Source organism: Ctenopharyngodon idella, chromosome 21 (genome assembly GCF_019924925.1).
Source record: "Ctenopharyngodon idella isolate HZGC_01 chromosome 21, HZGC01, whole genome shotgun sequence".
Lineage (NCBI taxonomy): Eukaryota > Metazoa > Chordata > Actinopteri > Cypriniformes > Xenocyprididae > Ctenopharyngodon > Ctenopharyngodon idella.
This window is the reverse complement of record NC_067240.1, coordinates 1,152,501-1,174,751: the sequence shown is the minus strand read 5'-3', so window position 1 is coordinate 1,174,751 and position 22,251 is coordinate 1,152,501. Positions and strand designations below refer to the sequence as shown.

Here is a 22,251-nt window from a genome sequence, read left to right as displayed (position 1 = left end):
CAGACATTTTACTATTTCGTTCCCTCGATTTGCTAAATAGTGCACACGATTTACTATTTCGTTCCCTCGATTTGCTAAATCATGCTGACGTTTTACTATTTCTTTCCCTCGGTTTGCTAAATCGTGCTGACGTTTTACTATTTCGTTCCCTCAATTTGCTAAATTGTACAGATGTTTTACTATTTCGTTCCCTCGATTTGCTAAATTGTACGGATGTTTTACTATTTTGTTCCCGCGATTTCCTAAATTGTGCACATGTTTTACTATTTAGTTCCCTCGATTTGCTAAATCATGCAGACATTTTACTATTTCGTTTCCTCAATTTGCTAAATAGTGCACACGTTTTACTATTTCGTTCCCTCAATTTCCTAAATAGTGCACACGATTTACTATTTCGTTCCCTCGATTTGCTAAATCGTGCTGACGTTTTACTATTTCTTTCCCTCGGTTTGCTAAATCGTGCTGACGTTTTACTATTTCTTTCCCTCGGTTTGCTAAATCGTGCTGACGTTTTACTATTTCGTTCCCTCAATTTGCTAAATTGTACGGATGTTTTACTATTTCGTTCCCGCGATTTGCTAAATCGTGCACACGATTTACTATTTCGATCCCTTGATTTGCTGAATGGTTCTGTCATCATTTACTGAACCTGAAAGAATATATAATAAAAATAGTGTCTCAGTGTTGTTTTGGACCCCATTGACTTTCATTATATGAAAAAAGATGAACATTTCTTTCTTAATAATATCTTTTTTTGTGCACATGTTCTGCAAAAGAAAGAAAGTCATGCAGCTTTTGAATGACATGAGAGATCATTTTTAGCTGTACTCTCTCACATTGTGCTTCGTTGTAGAGTAGTGTGCTATTTTGAACAGACACAGATCATGTGATGTAAGTCAGTCGATGATGATGATGACGTCCGTCTCTCTCAGTGGTTTCTCCTGTGGCTCTGCTGTCTGTACTCATTAGCTGGAGGTTTGATCTCTCTCGGTTGCAGTGGATTTCTGATGTTCTCTGAGTTTGGCTGTAGTTTTAAGGCGGGGTGGGCCGCGTCTACGGTGGCCCGTCACGGGCAAATCTCATGGGCGTCAGAGGGCCGCGGGTCCGAGGGGAACGGGCCCCCTGTGGGTCCGCCAGACCCGCAGACCGCGGGCCATTTAGCATGGACCGACCCGAGGAGATGGAGTGCTCACGGGGGTCCTCATTCATCTGTTTCAGGCCTCCTGCTCTTTTTAGCCTCCCTGCTTCCCTCTGCACTCCTTCTTTCACTCGCCCAACATCCATCTCACTGCTTTTTTCTGTCTCGTTCTTCTTCTGTTTTTCCCCCAGAAAGTTTTGTTGCTCAGATGTTTCTCTCAAGAGACTGAAGTGTTAAGAAGTTCATTAGGAGAATTAAAACAGACTCAAATGTCCTCCAGAACGAGTCTAGAGCTGTGAAATGAACTCAGATCGTCTGATGAGAAATGACTTCGTATTGAGTTCGTATTGAGCAAATCTGACCAGTCTGTCCAGTCTTTTTCTGGAGATTCTGTTTAATCTCCATGTAATCTTATTGCTGTCCAGAAGAAACATTCGAGATATTAAAGAGATCGCATTTGTGATGTTTCTTTCTTTTTGTTTAAAGATAGATATTTTATCTTTACACAATTTAATTTTGAAATGTATATTAAGACGTTTGATTGCAAATATGAGCTTAGTGTGAGACATTGTTGAGATCTCTATGGGAGATGGATTTTTTTCAAACAATACACACGTAATCTCTGTTTAATCTCTTATTTGCATTGCATTCTGGGAGACACATTTGAGATATTTGATCTCATTTGTGATTTTTTTTTTTTTTTTTTGTCCTCTAAGGATATTTTGTCTGTACATAATGATTAAAAATGAATGATGAGAAATGTTTAAATTCATGCATAGCATATTTTCTCAATTGTTTTTAATGGGAGCGCTGTGTATTTAAAAACGCCAGCTTGACGAGTAGTGTAAATTTTGCCAGCTATTTTTTAAATTTTGTCTTAGTTTTAGTCCTATGTCAAATGTACTTTTTAGTTTTTATCATATTTAGTCAAACTTGTTTTGTTTTTGTTTAGTTTAATCTGGGCATTTTAGTCTCGTTATAGTCAGTGAAAACTTTTTTGTAATGCTGCATAATGGCTAAACCGGTAATAATGATTATTTTGCTCAAAATTATAATTTAAATGATTGTTGTCATTTGAGAAATATATTTTATTATTATTGCACTTTCACTTATAAGCACATGGTTTATTTGACCTCATCTACTTTTATGATTTATTATAGGCTATTTATCATATAAATTGACACACTCTCTGTCTACATTATGAAAACTGGTAAAACAAGAAACTCAAAAATTTAAATAGTAAAATTCCTAATAGTAATACCAATAATTCAAAATTACAAACATGTTTTTCTATTAAAACAACAGCAAAAAAGACTGTATTGTCACACAGATGTTGTGTAAGTGCATTTATTCAGCGACCACAATCACAAACAATATAGTCGAGATTCATGTTTGGATTTATTACAGTTATTACATGTTTGGATTCATTACATCGCTGAAGGTTTGATGGCAGATTTAGTCACACAAACTGCACAAGTGACTTGTAAAGAAACAGACTGACTAAATGACACTTTCATTTAAGCAGAATACCTCTGAATGGGGGATTTAAACTCTTGACATCTGGCAACCGCAAGAATTTAAGCTCATAGTAGAGGTTTGTAGAGCCGTCTGTAATGTTTTTTGTTTGTTTTTTTCAACAAAAATAAAGAGAGATTTTGGTAAAACTACATTTTAGTCTCGTCTTTTTTCGTCAATGATATTGCATGTTGATATAGTCACAGTTAACGTTTAATGTCGTCTCGACATCGTCTTGTCTTAGTCACGGGAAAAAAGGTAGTCGACGAACATTATTTATCATAGTTTTCTTTAATTAAATTAACACAAGAAACGAGGGGCTGAGCGTCTGTTTTGCGCTGAGCGCTTGATGTTTTTTTTTCCCGCAGAGTTTATTTCAGTTGAGACTCTTCGCTGATACGGAATATCCGCGAAAGTGTTAGTAGCATCTCATTTCACGGAGAGTTTGTTTCTGTACTGTTTCTATATAAAAATGTCGATATAATGTAAAGTATTTGCTCTGGCTCTTTGCTCTTGTTTTAAGTGATTTTGTTCTATTATTATGTGTGTTGTCTGTTGGTTGGTCGGTGTGGTATTTGTCCTGCCCCTCCTCCACTGTGATTGGACGGCTGGGTACAAAGTGACAGTGATGAGTGCTGCATTTTACCCAAAGTTGAACATTCTTCAACTCTCGGTGACCGGTAAAAAGCGGCGAGCGTTTCAGCGTGAAATAGACGCCTCGTTACGCTCCTGGCGTTTTACAAACGCGGCGCTCCCATTGAAACGCAGCACTCATCACTGTCACTTTTTACCCATCCGACCAATCGCTGTGGAGGAGAGGCGGGGCAGGGAAAACACCACAACGACCAACCGCCATGGCAACAACGGAACAAAACCATTTAAAACAAGAGCCAGAGCAAATACATTGTTACATCGTATCAACATTTTTACATTCAGAAACAAAGTATCTGCAAAATCAGATACTAGTAACAGATATTCCGCATCAAATGAAAAAGATGAAAGCGATTACATCTTCTGTAGGGTTACAGGGTTCTTTTTCTCTTCTGTTTAATCTTTTTTTAATCTCACTCTGGTAACATTTGAGATATTACAGAGATCTCAGTGGCACTTCTGTATTTCTCTCTCTCACTTTCTGTCCCGTATTTTTGTTTGTTGCACTTTTCCAATTACGTTAATGTCTTCTCCGTTTCTCGCAATCATCATTTGGTGGCCATGCAAGCATGCGCCTGCTGTTATTAACGCGGCCCGGTAATCCTTCACGGGCGTCTTCAGGTGTGTGTCATTTATCTTTGTTAATATTTCCTCTGGATGCCAGCTGGGTACCCGTGCCAGCCGGCTCCGAAACTGGGCATGAGACTCGGCATGCGGAACGCGCCGGGCCGGGCACCACGGGAGCGCTGGGCCTTTTTTCTCCGCCCGTAGTTGCCGGGCAACGGCGCACTTGGGAGAAACCGTCCGTCCCGTAGAAAATGAGACACTTTTGTTTTAGTGTCCCCCCCTTGCAAAAAAAGCCTCCTTAACTGTGAGAGGGGGCGACTTATTTAAGACAAGGACTCTTTTGTTTTAGCCTGTGAAAGGCGGCAGACCCCGCTCTCCTCCGCGGGGAAGCCTGCGACCAGGGGCCGCCACGTAATTGGCCTATTTAGGTTGTTTTGCATGTGAATGCGGCTCTAGTCAAGCATCGCTAAGTCTGTTGTGAGAGCTGCCGTCATTTGAATTCAGCTCAGCGCAAACATTCTCCCTACTTTATCACGTCCTCTAATGAGCCCCGGCCCGGGACGTTCCCCCCCGAGTGTCCCTAAAAAAGTTAGGGAGGAAGTTTACGTTACGTCTCGCACCCGGGGCTCGCGCTCTTTCCCTGATCAGACTTCCGAACACGCTCCTGACAGGGACAAATGTCCACCCGTTCAGCTACCGTTCTCTTCTTGAGCGGGTGAGCGAGCGCTCGTTAACTCGGCTTGATTAGCAGAACAGTGTTAACTGAGAACAGTGTAATGATGGGAAGAGTTTGTGCTGGGTAAGTTTGATCGCTTCGGAGCTTCGCTGTGACACACACACACACACACACTTGCTGTCTGAACTTCTTGTGGCTTTAATTATGAAGGTCAAATTGTCTTTTAAACCACAACTTTTATAATCCTAATTAAAGGCCTTTTTAAGTTTTTTTTTAAACATTGTGCAACATTGTATCACTTTTTTAGCACAAAATTGACATTTAAAGCATCTGTTTGTGTATTTCTGTCTTTTTTTGATGAAATTGTGGCTTTAATTACGAAGGGTCAGTTTGTCTTTTAAACATCACAACTGTTATAATCCTAATTAAAGGCATTTTTTTTTACTCTTTAAAAACATTGTGTGCTTTAATACAACACTTTATCACATTTTCAGCACAAAATTGACATTTCAGGCATCTGTTTGTATATTTTTGTCATTTTTTGATAAAATTGTGGCTTTAATTATTAAGATCAAAATGTTTTTGAACTTTTATAATCCTAATTAAAGGCTTTTTAAAATCTTTTTTTTTTTTAAAATATTGTGCTGTAATACAACATTTCATCATATTTTAACACAAAATTGACATTTCAAGCATGAGTTTGTATATTTCTGTTGTATATTCCAGTATTTTTTAATGAAATTGTGCCTTCATGTAGGTCAAATTGTCTTTTAAACGTCAAAACTTTTATAATCCTAATTTAAGGCCTTTTTAAGTTAAATTGTGTGCTTTAATACAACACTGTATCACATTTTCAGCACAAAATTGACATTTCAAGCATCTGTTTGTATTTTTTTTTTTCATTTTTGATGAAATTGTGGCTTTAATTATGAAGATCAAATTGTCTTTGAACTGTAATAATCCGATATTAAAGGCTTTTTTAAAAAAAACATTGTGTTTTAATACATTTCAGCATTTTCAGCACAAAACTGACATTTCAAGCATCTGTTTGTATATTTCTGTCATTTTTATGATGAAATTGTGGCATTAATTATGAAGATAAAAATGTTTTTGAAATTTCACAACCTTTATAATGCTAATTAAATGCTTTTAAAAAAAAACGTTTGCTTTAATACAACATTGCATCATTTTTTAGCACAAAATTGACATTTCAAGCATGAGTTTGTATATTTCTCTCTTTTTTTTTTTTTTGTTAAAATTGTGGCTTTAATTATGAAGGTCAAAATGTCTTTTAAACTTTTATAATCCTAATTAAAGGCTGTTTTGACTTTTTAAAAACATTGTGTGATTTAATACAACATTGCATCACTTTTTCAACACAAAATTAGCATTTTATCAAGCATCTGTTGTTTTTTGATGAAATTGTGGCTTTAATTATAAAGGTAAAATGTCTTTTAAGTGTCACAACTTTTATAATCCTAATTAAAGGCCTTTTTTACCTTTTTTAAAAAAAAATAAATGTGTGCTTTAATACAATATTTTACCACTTTTTCAGCACAAAATTTACATTTTAAGCATCCGTCATTTTTTGCTGAAATTGTGGCTTTAATTATGTTTTTTTGATGAAGTCATCGGTTCATCACAGACGTTTTATTCTGAAGATGTTTCACAGATGAAACTGTGTCCAAATAATCAACACAATTTATTCTTTCTTTCTTTTTTCTGTGGTTCAAAATGTATTTTTTGCAGATATTTGTTGTTGTTGTACGGCTTCAGAATTTCACTGTATTGTGTGTGTTTCTTTGACAAACATAAAAGACATCTTTTGCTGTGATGTCAATGCTGCCGCTGTGTTTCTCTGCTTGTGTTTAACTTCAGGAATGTGTGTTGTCTTTGTTAATTCAGTCGTGTGTGTTTTAGCGTGATTGAGTGTTTGTAACGTCTCGGTCTTGTGTTTTTGTCCAGTCGAGTCTCATGGGAGGTGAAGTGGGGATGGTCAGTCCGGAGACGGTGTCGCCCACCAAACTGGGCTCTCAGTATTACCAGCATTACGCAGGAAACCCGCGGCGGCGAGCCATGCACAGCGACTCCATGGGTGAGTCCTTCATCATCACCATCATCACCATCAAACATCGCTTCATTGTTAAAGCCCTTGCATTTGTTTTGCAATGTCAGGATCTTCAAGAACACTGATTTTTCATTTGTTATTTTTTAATCTCCTCTGTCAAAAGGGGCTCGTAGTGATTATTGATTTTCATTTTTGTGCATTAAAAGACTTTTATTTGTGTTTTCCACAAAAAAATCAAACCTCGGGCCTTGAGGTGCCAACCTTGTGTGTCAACCTTCAGGGCGAAACAAACCCGCGTTTATTTCTGTCAGAAACACACACACCGACTGTCTGTCACGCGCTGTTTTCAGGCTTTTGTTTTGTGAATCATTTACACTTGTGCATTTGGCAGATGTTGCATTCAGAGTATACTTTTGATTAGTTCATGCATTCCCTGGGAATTGAACCCGTGACCTTGGCATTGCTAGCGTTGTGATCTACCGTTTGAGCTACAGGAATACTGCATTTATCAAAGCTTCACATTAACGATTGATTTTCCTTGTTTTTCTAGAGGTCCAGACGAAGAAGGTTCGGAAAGTTCCTCCTGGATTGCCCTCATCAGTAAGTCCAGTGTTTTGTTTTTAACCTGCGATGAAACTCACCTGAGCTCAGCACTGAATCATGTTATTACATTAAAATAATAAGAATTGCAGTCTTAAATCTGTTTTAACTCCTATTGTTTGTGGTTTAAAGTGTCAGAATATCGACAAATTCACACACTTTAAATATGCTGGGTTAAAAACAACCCAAGTTGTGTTGAAAATGGACAGCGATTGGGTTGTTTTGACCCAGTGGTTGGGTTAAATGTTTGACCAACATACTGGGCAGTTTTATTTAACCCAACTATTGTTTAAAAATGACTGTATGGCTGGATTAAAATGAACCCAAAATATGTTGGAAATTAAAAATCAGACACATAATTACTAGAGGCAACAATAATAATCAAAAGGTGAACATTTATTAATAAGCAATTTAATAAATGTTTATAGTTTAATTATTATTCATTAAACTTACTAATAAATGTTCATATATTACACATATTAATAAATGTTAATTTCCAACATTTTTTAGGTTCATTTTAAGGAAAACAATAGTTGGGTTAAATAAAACTACCCAGCAGGTTGGTCAAACATTTAACCCAACTGCTGGGCTAAAACAGCCCAATCGCTGGGTCAAAACAACCCAATTGCTGGGTTAAAACAACCCAATTGCTGGGTCAAAACAGCCCATTCGCTGGGTCAAAACAGCCCATTCGCTGGGTTAAAACAACCCATTCGCTGGGTCAAAACAGCCCATTCGCTGGGTCAAAAAAACTCAATTGTTGGGTTAAAACAGCCCATTCACTGGTCAAAACAGCCCATTCGCTGGGTCAAAACAGCCCATTCGCTGGGTTAAAACAACCCATTCGCTGGGTCAAAACAGCCCATTCGCTGGGTCAAAACAACCCAATCGCTGGGTCAAAAAAACTCAATTGTTGGGTTAAAACAGCCCATTCACTGGTCAAAACAGCCCATTTGCTGGGTTAAAACAACCCAATCTCTGGGTTAAAACACCCCAATCGCTGGGTTTGTCCATTTTCAACCCAACTTGGGTTATTTTTAACCCAGCATTTTTTAGAGTACATATTTCTACTAATCTACACCTGATCTCAACACTGACAAACTGATATGTTCGTTGTCTAATCTGTTAATTACTGTTTCTGTCATTCACACAAAGCTGCTGGGAAACACTTTACAATAAGCTTCCTTTAGTTCATGTTGGTTAATGCATTAACAGTACGGTATTTATTCATCTTTATTAATAGAAATAAAAACGCTGTTCATTGTTAGTTCATTAAATGATGCAACTTTTGATTTTAATAATGCAACTAAGATTGATCAATTATTTTTCAGTGTATTTAACTAATGGAACCTGATTCTAAAGTGTTTCCTGTAGAAGTCTTCCGGGTCAGTGGACGCTCCGGCTGTAAAGCCGCTCTCGTGTGTGTTGTGTGTGGCGTGAGGCCGGTGCGGCGGACGGCTCGTTTAATGCGCCGCTAATGACGGTGGAATGTACGTGGCGGAGCTGACGCCCCGCGGGACGCCCTGACTGTATTGTGCTGCGGGTCTTTAAGAGGCGAGACAGGAGAAGAGATGGAATAATGGAGTCCTGATGGGACGCTTTTAAAGCGGCTTGTGTTGTGAAGGTGATCGCGAACACATGTACGAGTTATCTGACGCGTCTGATCGCAGGTGTTTCTGGAGGAGAGGGGCTCTGACACTGGAAACACTTTCACCCTCATGTGACTCATTAATGCCACATACGACACACACACACACACACACACACACACACACACACACGTGCTGCAACAGAGCTACTGTTTGAGTTGGTCTGGATGCAAATATCTTTAGAAGTGTGTGTGTGTGTGTGTGTGTGTGTGTGAAAGAGTGTGTGTGTATGTGAGAGAGAGAAATTGTGTGTGTGTGTGAGAGAGAGAGTGTGAATAAAAGTGATGGTGTGTGTGTATGAGTGTGTGTGTGTGAGAGAGAGAATTTGTTGACATCAGAGTTTTAGAGATCAATTAATTTAGTGTATTTATCAATATTATTATTGTTATTGTTATTATAAATAATTGTAATTTTGCAAACTTACATATTTAAAATGTTAATATAATGAAAATAATACTATACTTAACTACTGTACTTATCATTATTGTTATTATATACAATTATTATGTTTTTGTTGTTGCTTTACATAATAAATTATAATTTTACAAAATATTACACATTTAAAATGTGTAAATATAATAAAATAATACTATACTATACTTATTATTATCATCATTATTATTATTTACAACTAATTATTATTGTTATTAATTTGCTGTTGTTATTGTAAATAATAAATTGTAATTTTATAAACTATTACATATTTAAAATTTGTAAATATAATAAAAATACTATACTTAACTACTATACTTATCATAATTATTGTTGTTTACAATTAATTGTTGTTGTTGTAAATAAATTGTAATATTTAAAATGTGTAAATATAATAATACTATACTCATTATCATTATTATCTACAATTAATTATTATTATTAACTTTACATAATAAATAATTATTATATGGTATATGATATGCTTTATACTGATTTTGTTGACAAACATTTGAGATTTTTTTTTTTACATTTTCTCAGCAGTCAGTGGAATTTCTGTTTACTATTTTAAGTAGCATAAATTATTTATTTAAAACAGAAATTAATTTATAATTTAAAAAAAAATTTTTTTTTTTTACAAAATTGTGTTTCTTTTCTAAAAAATGTTTTTGTATATAGAAAAGTGATTTGGCACAAAAACATTTAATATTTGTACTTTAAGTTTAGTAAATTTTACTAAATTTTACTTTAAGTTTAGTAAATATTAAAATATTTGCATTATATTACATGTTTCAGATGTTGGTAGATGTGGACAGCAGAGATAATATTGTGTGATGAAGCAGTTCTGTGGTGTGTGTCACATTATATTTGAGATATTTCTGAATTCATGTGTTCTGTGTCAATGTCAGTGCTCTGAATCTGTGCTCATGTAGAGCTGGATTTATAGGGTGTGTGTTTCTCCGTTCATTCTGTGTGTTTTTGTCTCCGTTTGTTCAGTAAGAGACAGAATTATTAGAGAATAAACGTGCTGAAGGAGAAACCAGAACAACAGCAACACAAAATGACCTCATGTATAATACTCAACCTTTTTGATGTTTTTCTACATGTTTGTGTGTTTGTCATTGTAGTTCCTCTGCTCAGATGCAAGAGTTTTTACATCAGATCCAGAACGTTCTCGTGTTTCTGCTCGTCTGCGCTCATCAGATTGTTTAAAGTATACAGCTTTAATTAAATTAAGTTTGGTCTAGCAGAATGCTCAGCTGGGACGTGATCTCTGCCGCACGGCTTCATTTCCTGAGCTTTTCCTCCCCCTTCAGGCAGCGAGCGGCACTGCGGCGAGCCTGTGTGTGTGTGTGTGTGTGTGTGTGTGTGTGTGTGTGTTTAGGGCCCATATGCTTCAGGTTTCGCTGTAAATTCCCGTCATGTTAAATATGCTAAATATTAGGTCTCATTTGACAAAATTTACTGTGAATGCAATGCAGAAGTTTGTTGTGTGGCTATTATATCAAAGCATTGGCATCTCTCGCATCTCTTTGTCATGTGACCGTGTGTGTGTTGATTTGTGCTGGACGGAGCGGCTCACTTGTGCATGTCGAGTGTTATGCGGGAATATTCAAGTGTTTGTGGAGATGTTGTTGTTTCAGAACGACGAATGGTCCGTCTGTGTTTTAATACGGCAGTTTATGCTGCTCTTGTGACATCCACAGACAATAGAAACGCCTCAACTTCATTCAGCTGCTGCGAGTTTGTCTCTTCAAGCATGTTCATCATAACATTATCAAACTAATTTCATGTTATAATTTACTGTGATGTCATCATTTGTTGTCATATTAAAATAAGAACTCCAGTGTTGAACATAATCAACATTTCAACTTTTATATTTGCTGTTGTTTTAGGCAATAATCGTCAAGGAAGAACATTTCTACTAATCTACAAATTGAGTCCTAATTTATTTTTCACACATGATGAGGGTGAATCATTCACATGTCATGGTTTACACCAAAGTTAGAAGAAAATAAATAAGAAAATGATTTTATGAATTTATGTTCATGACAATTAAATGTTTTTTTTCTGCACTGCAGTGATTTGTTTAATTAATTTAAATAACCATAAATTAATAATGCTGTCATTATTGTTTTTGAGATTAAATATGGCCTGGACACATTTCTGATTCACCATAAAAATCGTAATAAAAACTGTCAGATTTTATGTGATTTTTGCTGTTCACATCCAAAAATGTAGATCCCCTGTAGTGTCACTGGACACACACACACACACACACACACAAAAACACAACATCAGCCACTAAAACACGAATGAAATCCGCGTTTCTGTTTCTGATGCTCTTGATGAAGGCTGCGATGAGAACGAGAGGGGAGGGGGTTCAGGTGGGTCTCCATGGCGACGGGTTGAGTGACAGGTAGCGGACGGAGCAGCGTGCAGACGGAGGTAAGACTTTGGCCGCGGCCCAAAACTCAGTGAAAGAAAGAAACAGCCTCCCGCACCAGCTGTCGACAGCGTTTTTGTTGGAACCCGAGTGTGAGAACCTGAGTGAGTGTGTGTGTGTGTGTGTGTGTGTGTGTGTCTGTGTGAACCCTTGCAGAACCTCGTCTCGTTTTGGACTACATCTTAATGAACATGTGCCTGATTTCCTGTGCGAGATTGGTGGAATATTAGTGAACAAGCGAGTGTCGTTGGGTAGTTTCCTGCAGCTATGCTCCACTGACACAGATGAAGTCTATTTCATGATCATAAAGAATTTAAAAAGGGGAAATTACTAATTTCAGCGTTGATCTCGCAAGTTTAATTAGTGTTTGAGACTCGTAAAGGAATAATTCAGACAAAAATGAACATTCTGTCATCATTTACTCACTGACTGTCTCTGTTCTGCCCAACACAAAAGCAGACGTCGAGCAGAATGTGAACGCTGCTCTTTTACGGTTCGCTTCGAAAATGACCTTAAAAGTAGGTCTGTTCCAGGTCTGTTCCTCAGAGAGAATTATCATATGGCTTCAGAAGACTTATAGTAATATAATGCATTTTATATATAGTGAAAGTGCTTATGAAAGGAAGCAGTTGAGCTCCAAAAAAGCATCATAACAGTCATCTGTTTGACTCAAAACTATCATGTGACTTGAGCCAAATGGGCGACTGTTATGATGCTTTTTTGGAGCTCAAATGCCTCCACATCTATATTTAGTATATGGAAAATATATTATATTTCACTATATTTCAGCTCTTATGAAGTCATGTGATAACTTCGTCTGAGGAACAGACTTCACCAGACTTGTGACATAATAATGCATGAGTCAAATGGACGCCTGTTATGTTTTTTTGTTGTTGTTGTTTTTTGTCATTTTTGTAGCTTAAATGCCTCCATTCACATCCATATTCTTTATATGAAAAATGTTATATTTCAATATATTGCAAGTCTTATGAAGTCATGTGATAATTTTCTCTGAGGAACAGGCTTCAGATGACTTGAACGACTGTTATGATGCTTTTTTTGTGCATTTTTGAAGCTCAAATACTTCCATTCACATGCACTTATACTATATAGAAAATATATTTCACTATATTGCAAGTCTTATGAAGTCATGTGATCATTTTCTTAGAGGAACAGACTTGTAATATAGTTTATGAGTCAAATGAACGACTTTTATGATGCTTTTTTTGCCATTTTTGAAGCTCAAATGCCTCCATTCACATGCACTTTCACTATATGGAAAATATATTTCACTATATTGCAGCTCTTATGAAGTCATGTGATAATTTTCTCAGAGGAACAGACTTCAGATGACTTGTAATATTGTGCATGAGTCAAATGAACGATTGTTATGAAGCTTTTTTGCCATTTTTGCAGCTCAAATGCCTCCATTTAAACCCATTTATACTATATAGAAAATATATTTCAGTATATTGCAAGTCTTATGAAGTCATGTGATAATTTCGTCTGAGGAACAGACTTCACCAGACTTGTGATATAAGAATGCATGAGTCGATTGGACGACTGTTATGTTTTTTGTTGTTGTTGTTTTTCATCATTTTTGTAGCTTAAATGCCTCCATTCACATCCATATTCTTTATATGAAATATGTTATATTTCAATATATTGCAAGTCTTATGAAGTCATGTGATAATTTTCTCTGAGGAACGGGCTTCAGATGACTTGTAATATTGTACCTGACTCAAATGAACGAATGTTATGATGCTTTTTTTGTGCATTTTTGCAATTTAAAAGCCTTTATTCACATCCACTTATACTATATAGAAAATATATTTCACTATATTGCAAGACTTATGAAGTCATGTGATCATTACCTCAGAGGAACAGACTTCAGATGACTTGTAATACTGTGTATGAGTCAAATGAATGACTGTTATGATGCTTTTTTGCATTTTTGCAGCTCAACAGCCTCCATTCACATGCACCTTCACTTTATGGAAAATATATTATATTTCACTATATTTCAGCTCTTATGAAGTCATGTGATAATTTTCTCAGAGGAACAGACTTGTAATATAGTGCATGAGTCAAATGAAAGCTGTTATGATGTTGTTTTTGGAGCTCGAAAGCCTCTGTTTACATGCAGATTCACTGTATGGAAAAGAGCAGCGTTCACATTCTGCTCAACATCTTCTTTTGTGCTCCACAGAAGAGTCATATAGATTTGGAAGGAAATTGATGGTGAATAAATGATCATTTTCCTCTGGATTATCGTTTTAAGAGTGTACATGTGTGTTGTTGTGTGTTTTGGAGTCGCTGTGTTTGCTGTGCATCAGGGAAATAGATCAATGGTTGTGTAAATAAACAGTGGTATTCTCGCCCCGATTCACCTGTCAGACCGTCCAGGAAAGAGACGCAGAGAGAATGTAGCTGTAAATGATCTCATGGTGTGTTTTTTGGGGGTTTTTTTTTAAGCGAGCGAAAAGAAATAACAGAAACAGCTGCGAATGTCTGGCTGCGGCCCAGCGGCGTTTCAGGAAAATCTTCCAGTCCGACTCCGTATGAAATAAACGGTCAGATTTCTTCTAGTCCTGCCAAAAACCCATGCGGACGCGAACATATCAGAGCCACGTCCCCGTATGCCTTGGTTTCATGAGGGAGAAGGCCAGCGATGTGTTTCTGAAAGGCTTGTGTGTCGTCTATAAATAGAGGTTTGTTTTTTGAGGTGCGGTGATTTTAACGGCAGTCACGGGCAGCTGGATTTCCTCTCTGGAGATCTTCAGCTGAGGATCTTCTCCAGCGTAACACATCAACACACCTGCTGACAGAGACACGCTCACTTTCTTAAACTCTGCTCAGATTTGCAAGATTATCACATAACAAGTTTGCAGTTGCAAAGGTCAGAGATCGCAGTATGAACTCATGAACATTATACGTTATATGTCAGTTATCGTTTGTGTGTTTTTATTTCTCATCAGAAATGTGAGCAGTGTTTGAGTTCATATTAAGAGCTCGGACAGTTTGAGATATTGTTGACACGTGTGTGTTGAAGCCCATTTACACCACATAAAAATATCATGCTTTAGTTAAGTTATAATTTTGACATTAAAAAAATCAAAATAATGAGGTACTGAGTCATAACTATGAGATGGTGAATGATTTTTTCCCATGTAGAAATTGAATTTAATCTTTTTATCTCATGATTTTAACTTTTTGTAATGATGTTGTATTTGTCATGATGTCATAAAAAATTAGTATGTCAAAATTTCAACATGTGTAATAATTATGACATTTTATGTCAACTTATTTCAATTGTTTTTTGCCAATTTGGACTTTTATGTCATAATTGGCTTTTTATGTTACAATTATGAGATTTTTTGACTTTTGTCTTGATTTTGACTTATGTCGTAATTGTTTTTTTTGTCAATTTGGACTTGATATATCATAATTATTACTGTTTCTCTCATAATTATGACTTTATCTCATAATATCAACTTATGATTTTGACTTATAAATTCCAAATTGGCAAAAACAATTATGACATATATGTCATAATTGACTTTTTATGTCACAGTTATGACTTTTATCTCATAATTTTGACTTTTGTCTCGATTTCTACTTATGTTATAATTGTTTTTTTGTTTTTTGGTCAATTTGGACTTAATATATCTTAATTATCACTGTTTATCCCATAATTATGTCTTTATCTCATAATTTTGACTTTTGTCTTGATTTCGACTTATGTCATAATTGTTTTTTTGTCAGTTTGGACTTTATATATCATGATTATGACTATCTCATAATATTGACTTGTATATGTCATAATTGTTTTTTGTCAATCTGGTCATAATGTTATGTTTATCTCATAATTTCAACTTTTTATGTAATGATTTTGACTTATTTCATAATTGTTTTTGTCAGTTTGGACTTGATATATCATAATTATCACTGTTTATCTCATAATATAAACTTATGTCATGATTTTGACTTATTTCATAATTTGCTTTTGCCAATTTGGACTTTATATGTCATGACTTTTTATGTCACAATTATGACTTTTATCTCATAATTTTGACTTTATCTCATATTATTGACTTATATCATGATTTTAAGCTATATGTCATATTTTGTCAATTTGGACTTTATATGTCATAATTATGTGTTTATCTCATAATTTCAACTTTATATGTCATGATTTTGACATTTTATTTCATAATTTCACCCTTTTATGCCATTATTTCGACTTTTTATATCATAATTGTTTTGTTTGTCATAATTTGGACTTTTTATGTCATAATTATTGTTGTTTGTCATAATTTTTATGTCATAATTCTGACTAGGATTTATTTTTCTCATGCGGGCTTCCACACAGATTCAGTCTCCATTTATTCCTCGTTTATGAGAAACACTCGAGACTTTCAGAAGAGAGACAGACACAAAGAGAAACCTCTGAGCAATAAGACTTTCCTCTGTCTGTCTTTAGATGGCCATCAAATACTTTCCACATTCTCTTCCTCACTTTTTCCTCTTCCTCATCCCTCCGTCCTCTCCTCCAGAGCAGCATCTGTTTCTCTCTTCACCTCCGCGGCGGCCATTTCATGTTGATGTCTTGATCGTTCGGCCCTGTTTGTTCGCGCTGTTTACAGAGAACTTTTGTTTGGAGCCGTCGGCTCAGATAAATCTCTCTCTCTCTCGGAGTGCAGACGTTCCCAACATTCCTGTCAGGAAATATTTGGCAGAAAGAATCAAACTCCACAGCAGTGAGAGCTGATGTTTGTGGATCACAGATATGACTGTTTCTGATCAAATTCATATGATTTGATCGTGTTGTATGTTTGTCTTCTGATTTGTGTTTTTATTTTGAAAGAAACACAAATCACGTCTTGCCTTTAGTTAAAAAGATATAATATATAACCTTCAAATAGTAAAACTTAAACTGACCAAAAACAAAACAAAACAAGAGATTCCAATTCTCATTTCTGATTGGATGAGCCACATTATATGCTGATAAACACACTTCTGTACCAATGGAATATGATGAAGTGTAAACCTGTGTGTGTGTGTGTGTGTGTGTGTGTGTGTGTGTGTGTGTTAAAGCTCAGATGAGGTCCAGGAGGGAATTATATGAACCAGGTCCAGTGGACTGTGTGTTTTCCATTGAGCAATGCACAGAGGAAATGAAGTCAGTTTCCTGTGTGTGTGTGTGTGTGTGTGTGTGTGTGTGTGTGTGTGTGTGTGTGTGTGTGTGTGATCAGCTCCAGCTTCAGAACCGATGTGGAATGTTCTCCGCACATCTCTGCCAAATCACTGTCCGTTTCAGCACATTATTTCTATGTGGAACAGAATTAGAGTTGATATCGCTCATGGAAATGGCATAATTGATTTTAAGGTGATGATGTGCTTGTTAATTGGCTGAAAACACAGTTTTTAAAACATCAGTCAATTTTGGGCAGATTTATCCGTGTTAAAATATATTTTATTACCCTGTGGGTTTGGCTTCAGAAGGAACAGATGTGTGTGTGTGTGTGTGTGTGTCCATATACAGCACATATCTGCTGTGAATTCAGCTTTTTAAAGTGATCTTAAATACCATTTAAATTTACTTTCATGTTCCTATTGTGAACGATTCATCAGTGCTCATTATGATTAAGATCTTTGTTGTCGTATTTTTAAAGCATAATTAATAATAATATTTAACCTGTAATATTCTTTTGAAATCCTTTTACCTGATAGAATATTCTAATATTTTGTGAATATTTAATACTCTTTTTTTTACTTGCATTAATATAATATTGTTTTACTTGCATGAGTATTCACATTTTTTGCTTGACATGAATATTGTTCTCTTTCTTGCATAAATATTCTAGTATTTTTTATTTGCATAAATATTCAAATTGTTTTACTTGTATTCTCATATTTTTTACTGGCATTAATATTCTAAAATTTTGAATTTGCATAAATATTTAAACATGTTTTACTTGCATTAATATTCTCATATTTTTACTGCCATTAATTTTCTAATATTTTTTATTTGCATGAATATTCACATTTTTTTTACCTTTTTGCATGAATATTCTAGTCTGTGATGCAGCTGTAAACTCACGTTTTGTACGTAGGATCTCTTCTGTCTGTATTTTGAGGCAGATAATGCAGTTAGTCTCATTTTTGTCCTATTTTAATCGTCTGGGGCACGGAGCTGTAGAGGAGGACACTGCCCCAGGTGTCCCAGCATGCACTGGGGGAGAGCGGGGCCAAAACTGCTGACGGCCGCAGCTGTAGAGAGAGAGAAACAGTTCATATCAGCTAAACCCATGAGCACCATCACCCTCATGACAGGAGCTGCATCAGCTAATGAATGCTGGGAAACTAATGTTTATGTAGAAGTGACCTCACAGGCCTCATGCTATTGCTCAGATGCTGCTCTTTTGAAGCTCAGGAGACTTAAGTATCCGCTCTGTCTTTAATTCCTCAGGAGAGATAAAAACTGACACAAATCAGTCAGAAGTTGATTTGATGAGAAATGTTTGAGTTCAAATTGAGAACTTTGACTTTTGCACAGTTTTCTGAAAGGAGAAAATGTATATTGAAGCCCATTTCCATGTTTGGTAAATCATAATTATGACATAACAAGTCTAAATTAAGAGATACCAAGTCATAATTATGAGATAAAAAGCCGAAAATTTTCCGAAAATTATGAATTTAGACTTTTTATCTTATAATTATGATTTTTTTTAATGAGCCATTATTTCTACTTATTTCATAATTATGACTTTTTATCTCATAATTTCAACTTCTTACATTCTTTTTTTCATAATTGACGTTTTATCATATTTTGGCCTTTTCTCATAATCATGACTTAGTATGTAATAATTTTGACTTTTTATCTCATAATTGACTTCTCATAATTATTACTTAGTATCTCATCATTTCACCTATTTGTCATATTTTCGACTTTGTCGATTTCAGCTTATTTAATCATTTTGATTTTTTTCTCATAATTTTGGCTTTTTATGTCATGATTTCGACTTATTTCATAATTATGACTTTTTATCTCATATTGTTGACTTTTTATCATGACATTCTTTGTTTCATAATTGACTATCATATAATTTTGGCTTTTTCTCATAATTATGACAGTATGTAATAATTTTGACTTTTTGCCTCATAATTGACTTCTCATAATTATTAATTAGTATCTCATAATTTAACCTTTTTATGTCATGATTTCGACTTTTTGTCAATTTGAACTTATTTAATCATTTTGATTTTTTTTCTCAGAATTTTGGCTTTTTATGTCAATATTTCGACTTATTTCATAATTATGACTATTTCATAATTATGACTTTTTATCATGACATTTTCTTTCATAATTGACTTTTTTATCATATAATTTTGGCTTTCTCTCATAATTATGACTTAGTATATGATAATTTTGACTTTTTATCTCATAATTGACTTTTCATAATTATGACTTTCTCATAATTTTGACTTTTTATTATGACATTCTTTTATAATTGACTTTTTATCATATATTTTTGGCTTTCTCTCTATGTAATAATTTTGACTTTTTAATCTCATAATTGGCTTCTAATAATTTTGGCTTTTTATGTCATGATTTCAATTTATTTCATAATTCTTTTGTTCTCATAATTTTTGTCATGCCTGACCTTTTCTTTAATAATTGACTTTTTATCTCATAATTCTGGCTTTCTCTCATAATTTTGACTTAGTATGTCCTAACTTTGAAATTTTTTCTCATCATTTTGACTTTTTATGCCATGACTTTGGCTTTTTTTTTATCTCATAATGTTGGTCTTCCATACATAGAGATTGAGTCTCCTTTTGTTCCTGGTTTCATCTCTTTATTTTGTATGAGAAACAGTTGAGACCCTCATAAGCGATCTCATTGGTGATGTTTGGAGTGTGTGAAGCGGCTCATGAGAGAGAGAGAGAGCTGTGTGTAACAGGGAGGACACATGGCTGCTGGTGAGGACCAGAGTGCCACCAATCAAAGTGTGTCGTTTGGTGTTACTCTGAATTCATTCCCCCCACGTACGGCCAGACAAGAGCCAAAAGAGCCCTGATTCACCACGACCCAGAATCCCTGGCGCCGCTGGCATCGGCTCAGAGGGGGAAGGTCTGTGAGCGTAACGCTCGTCTTCTGAAGCCTTTCATTCAGTGACTGGAGCTTCTGTTGCATTGGGTTCCAGTTAGTTTACGTCTCATCGTTAAATGCATATCGGCTATATGCTACTTTAGAGCTCAGCTAACCTCCCACTTAACCTCAGTGTGAATCAGATCAGTTTTCAGGTCATAACTATAACATTTGATCTCATAATTTCAACTTTTTATGTCAGAATTTGACTTGTCATACATTCATGACTTTTTATCTCATAATTTAGCCTCATGTCATGATTACAAGTTTATTATAATTTTGTCAAAATTCCAACTTTTTGTCTTAATTATATCTTAGTATGTCATAATTGTGACTTATGTCATACTTTTGACATTTCATATTTGACTTTTTATCTCATATTTTCAACTTTTTTGTCATAATTTTATTTTTGTCACAATTTTAACTTTTTATGCCTTTATTATGTCTCAGTATGTCATAATTTTGACTTTTATGTCATAATTTATACTCTGTCATGATTACAAGTTTATAATTTGTCAAAATTTCAACTTATGTCTTAGTATGTCATAATTTCAACTTGTCATACTTTTGACATTTCATATTTATGACTTTTTATTTCATATTTTAAACTGTCATGATTTTGACTCATAATTTTGACGTACGTCTTAGTATGTCATAATTATGACTTGTCATACTTTTGACATTTCATATTTGACTATCTCATAATTTTGACTTTTTGTCATGACATTCTTTGTTTCATAATTGACTTTTTATCATATAATTTTGGCTTTTTCTCATAATTATGACAGTATGTAATAATTTTGACTTTTTATCTCATAATTGACTTCATAATTATTACTTATTATAACTTTTTATGCCTTTATTATGTCTTAGTATGTCATAATTTTGACTTTTATGTCATAATTTAGCCTCATGTCATGATTACAAGTTTATAATTTGTCAAAATTTCAACTTATGTCTTAGTATGTCATAATTTCAACTTGTCATACTTTTGACATTTCGTATTTATGATTTTTTTATCTCATAATTTAGACTGTCATGATTACAAGTTTATAAATTTATGTCAGAATTTCAACTTATGTCTTAGTATGTCAGAATTTCAACTTGTTATACTTTTGACATTTCATATTTATGACTTTTTCATAATTTAAAATTTTTGTCATGATTTTGACTCATAATTTCAACTTGTCATACTTTTGACATTTTGTATCTATATGACTTTTTATCTCATATTTCCACCTTTATGTTATGATTTCGACTTTGTCGTAATTATGTCATAATCTTCTGAAGCCTTTCATTCAGTGACCGGAGCTTCTGTCACATTTAACTCAAATATTATTATTTATTTATATTATCATATAGAGAGAGTTTGTTTACATCTCATCATTAAATTGTTAAATGCATGTGAGTCATCTGCTACTTTAAAGCTCAACCAACTACCCGGTTACCCCCTCGCGTCCCATAATGCCTTGCGCAGGCCGAGGCTGATGTCGGGCAGGTAGCAGATGTTAACGGCCCTTTAACCAGATCCAGAGCCTGAGAACGAGTGCGCGTGTGATGCTGTGATGTCCCGAGGCTGCGACGGCCGCGGCCCATCTGCACGGACTTACAAAACGCAGATACGTAATTAAAAATCCACATTGAGAAGCTCATTTAGACATTTGCATTCATAAAGACAAAATAATGCAAGTGTTAAGCATATTTTAGAAGCAACAGGCTGTTAAACGGAGGAACTTCAACTTGGCGAAGTTTCTTTTCTCCTGTTTTTGTGCTTTTTTTTCCGTTTTCAAATGTTCTGTTTGTGCCGAAATCACAGAATCACCATAAGGGCTGCTTTGCATTTTTAATTTAGTAACTAACATATGAATACATTTGCATATTAATTAGTTGCAGATTAAATCATGCATACATAATTGCCTCCTTACTGTGTTTAATGTTTGTTAGAATCTCTAGTCGGAGCCGTCAGAAGACTGCGATTGGACGAAACCCTCGGACCCCTCGGTTTGAGCGGCTCAAATACCAACATTTGCTGAATTTATTTGACGCTTTCAGAGACGTTTTCGCTCTCTGTGACACTGTGTGAATGAACTCGTGCAGCACTGAATTAATGTCACAATCACATTCAGATGGAGATTTTGTTTGTCTCTCTCTTTCTAAACATTCGTTTAGATGCTGAGCGTTGTGTTTGTCTTTGTGTGTTTAATGAAGACGTCGCTCCCTGAAGATGTAATGATCACCTTCTTCAGATATCGCCGCTGTTTTTCTTTCTGTCTGGACTAATTATTCCTTGGTAATTTTGTTTACATTATCTGAGCAGTTTTTCCAGATATTACACCTTCCCACGACTCTCTCAG

General features: G+C 35.1%; 1 protein-coding gene across 8 annotated transcripts in view; it reads left to right on the top strand.

The window, feature by feature from the left end:
* LOC127503615 (transcription factor 4-like) overlaps window positions 1-22,251 on the top strand; it is a 159,391-nt gene that overhangs the window by 82,366 nt on the left and 54,774 nt on the right. For 7 of the 8 annotated variants that reach the window (XM_051877642.1, XM_051877640.1, XM_051877639.1 and 4 more), the window contains 2 exons: window positions 6,513-6,642; window positions 7,166-7,215. In XM_051877642.1, the coding sequence (XP_051733602.1) occupies window positions 6,513-6,642; window positions 7,166-7,215 (180 nt within the window). Of the gene's footprint in view, window positions 1-4,497; window positions 4,671-6,512; window positions 6,643-7,165; window positions 7,216-22,251 lie in introns of those variants that run through there. The other variant, XM_051877644.1, reaches the window with a different exon arrangement.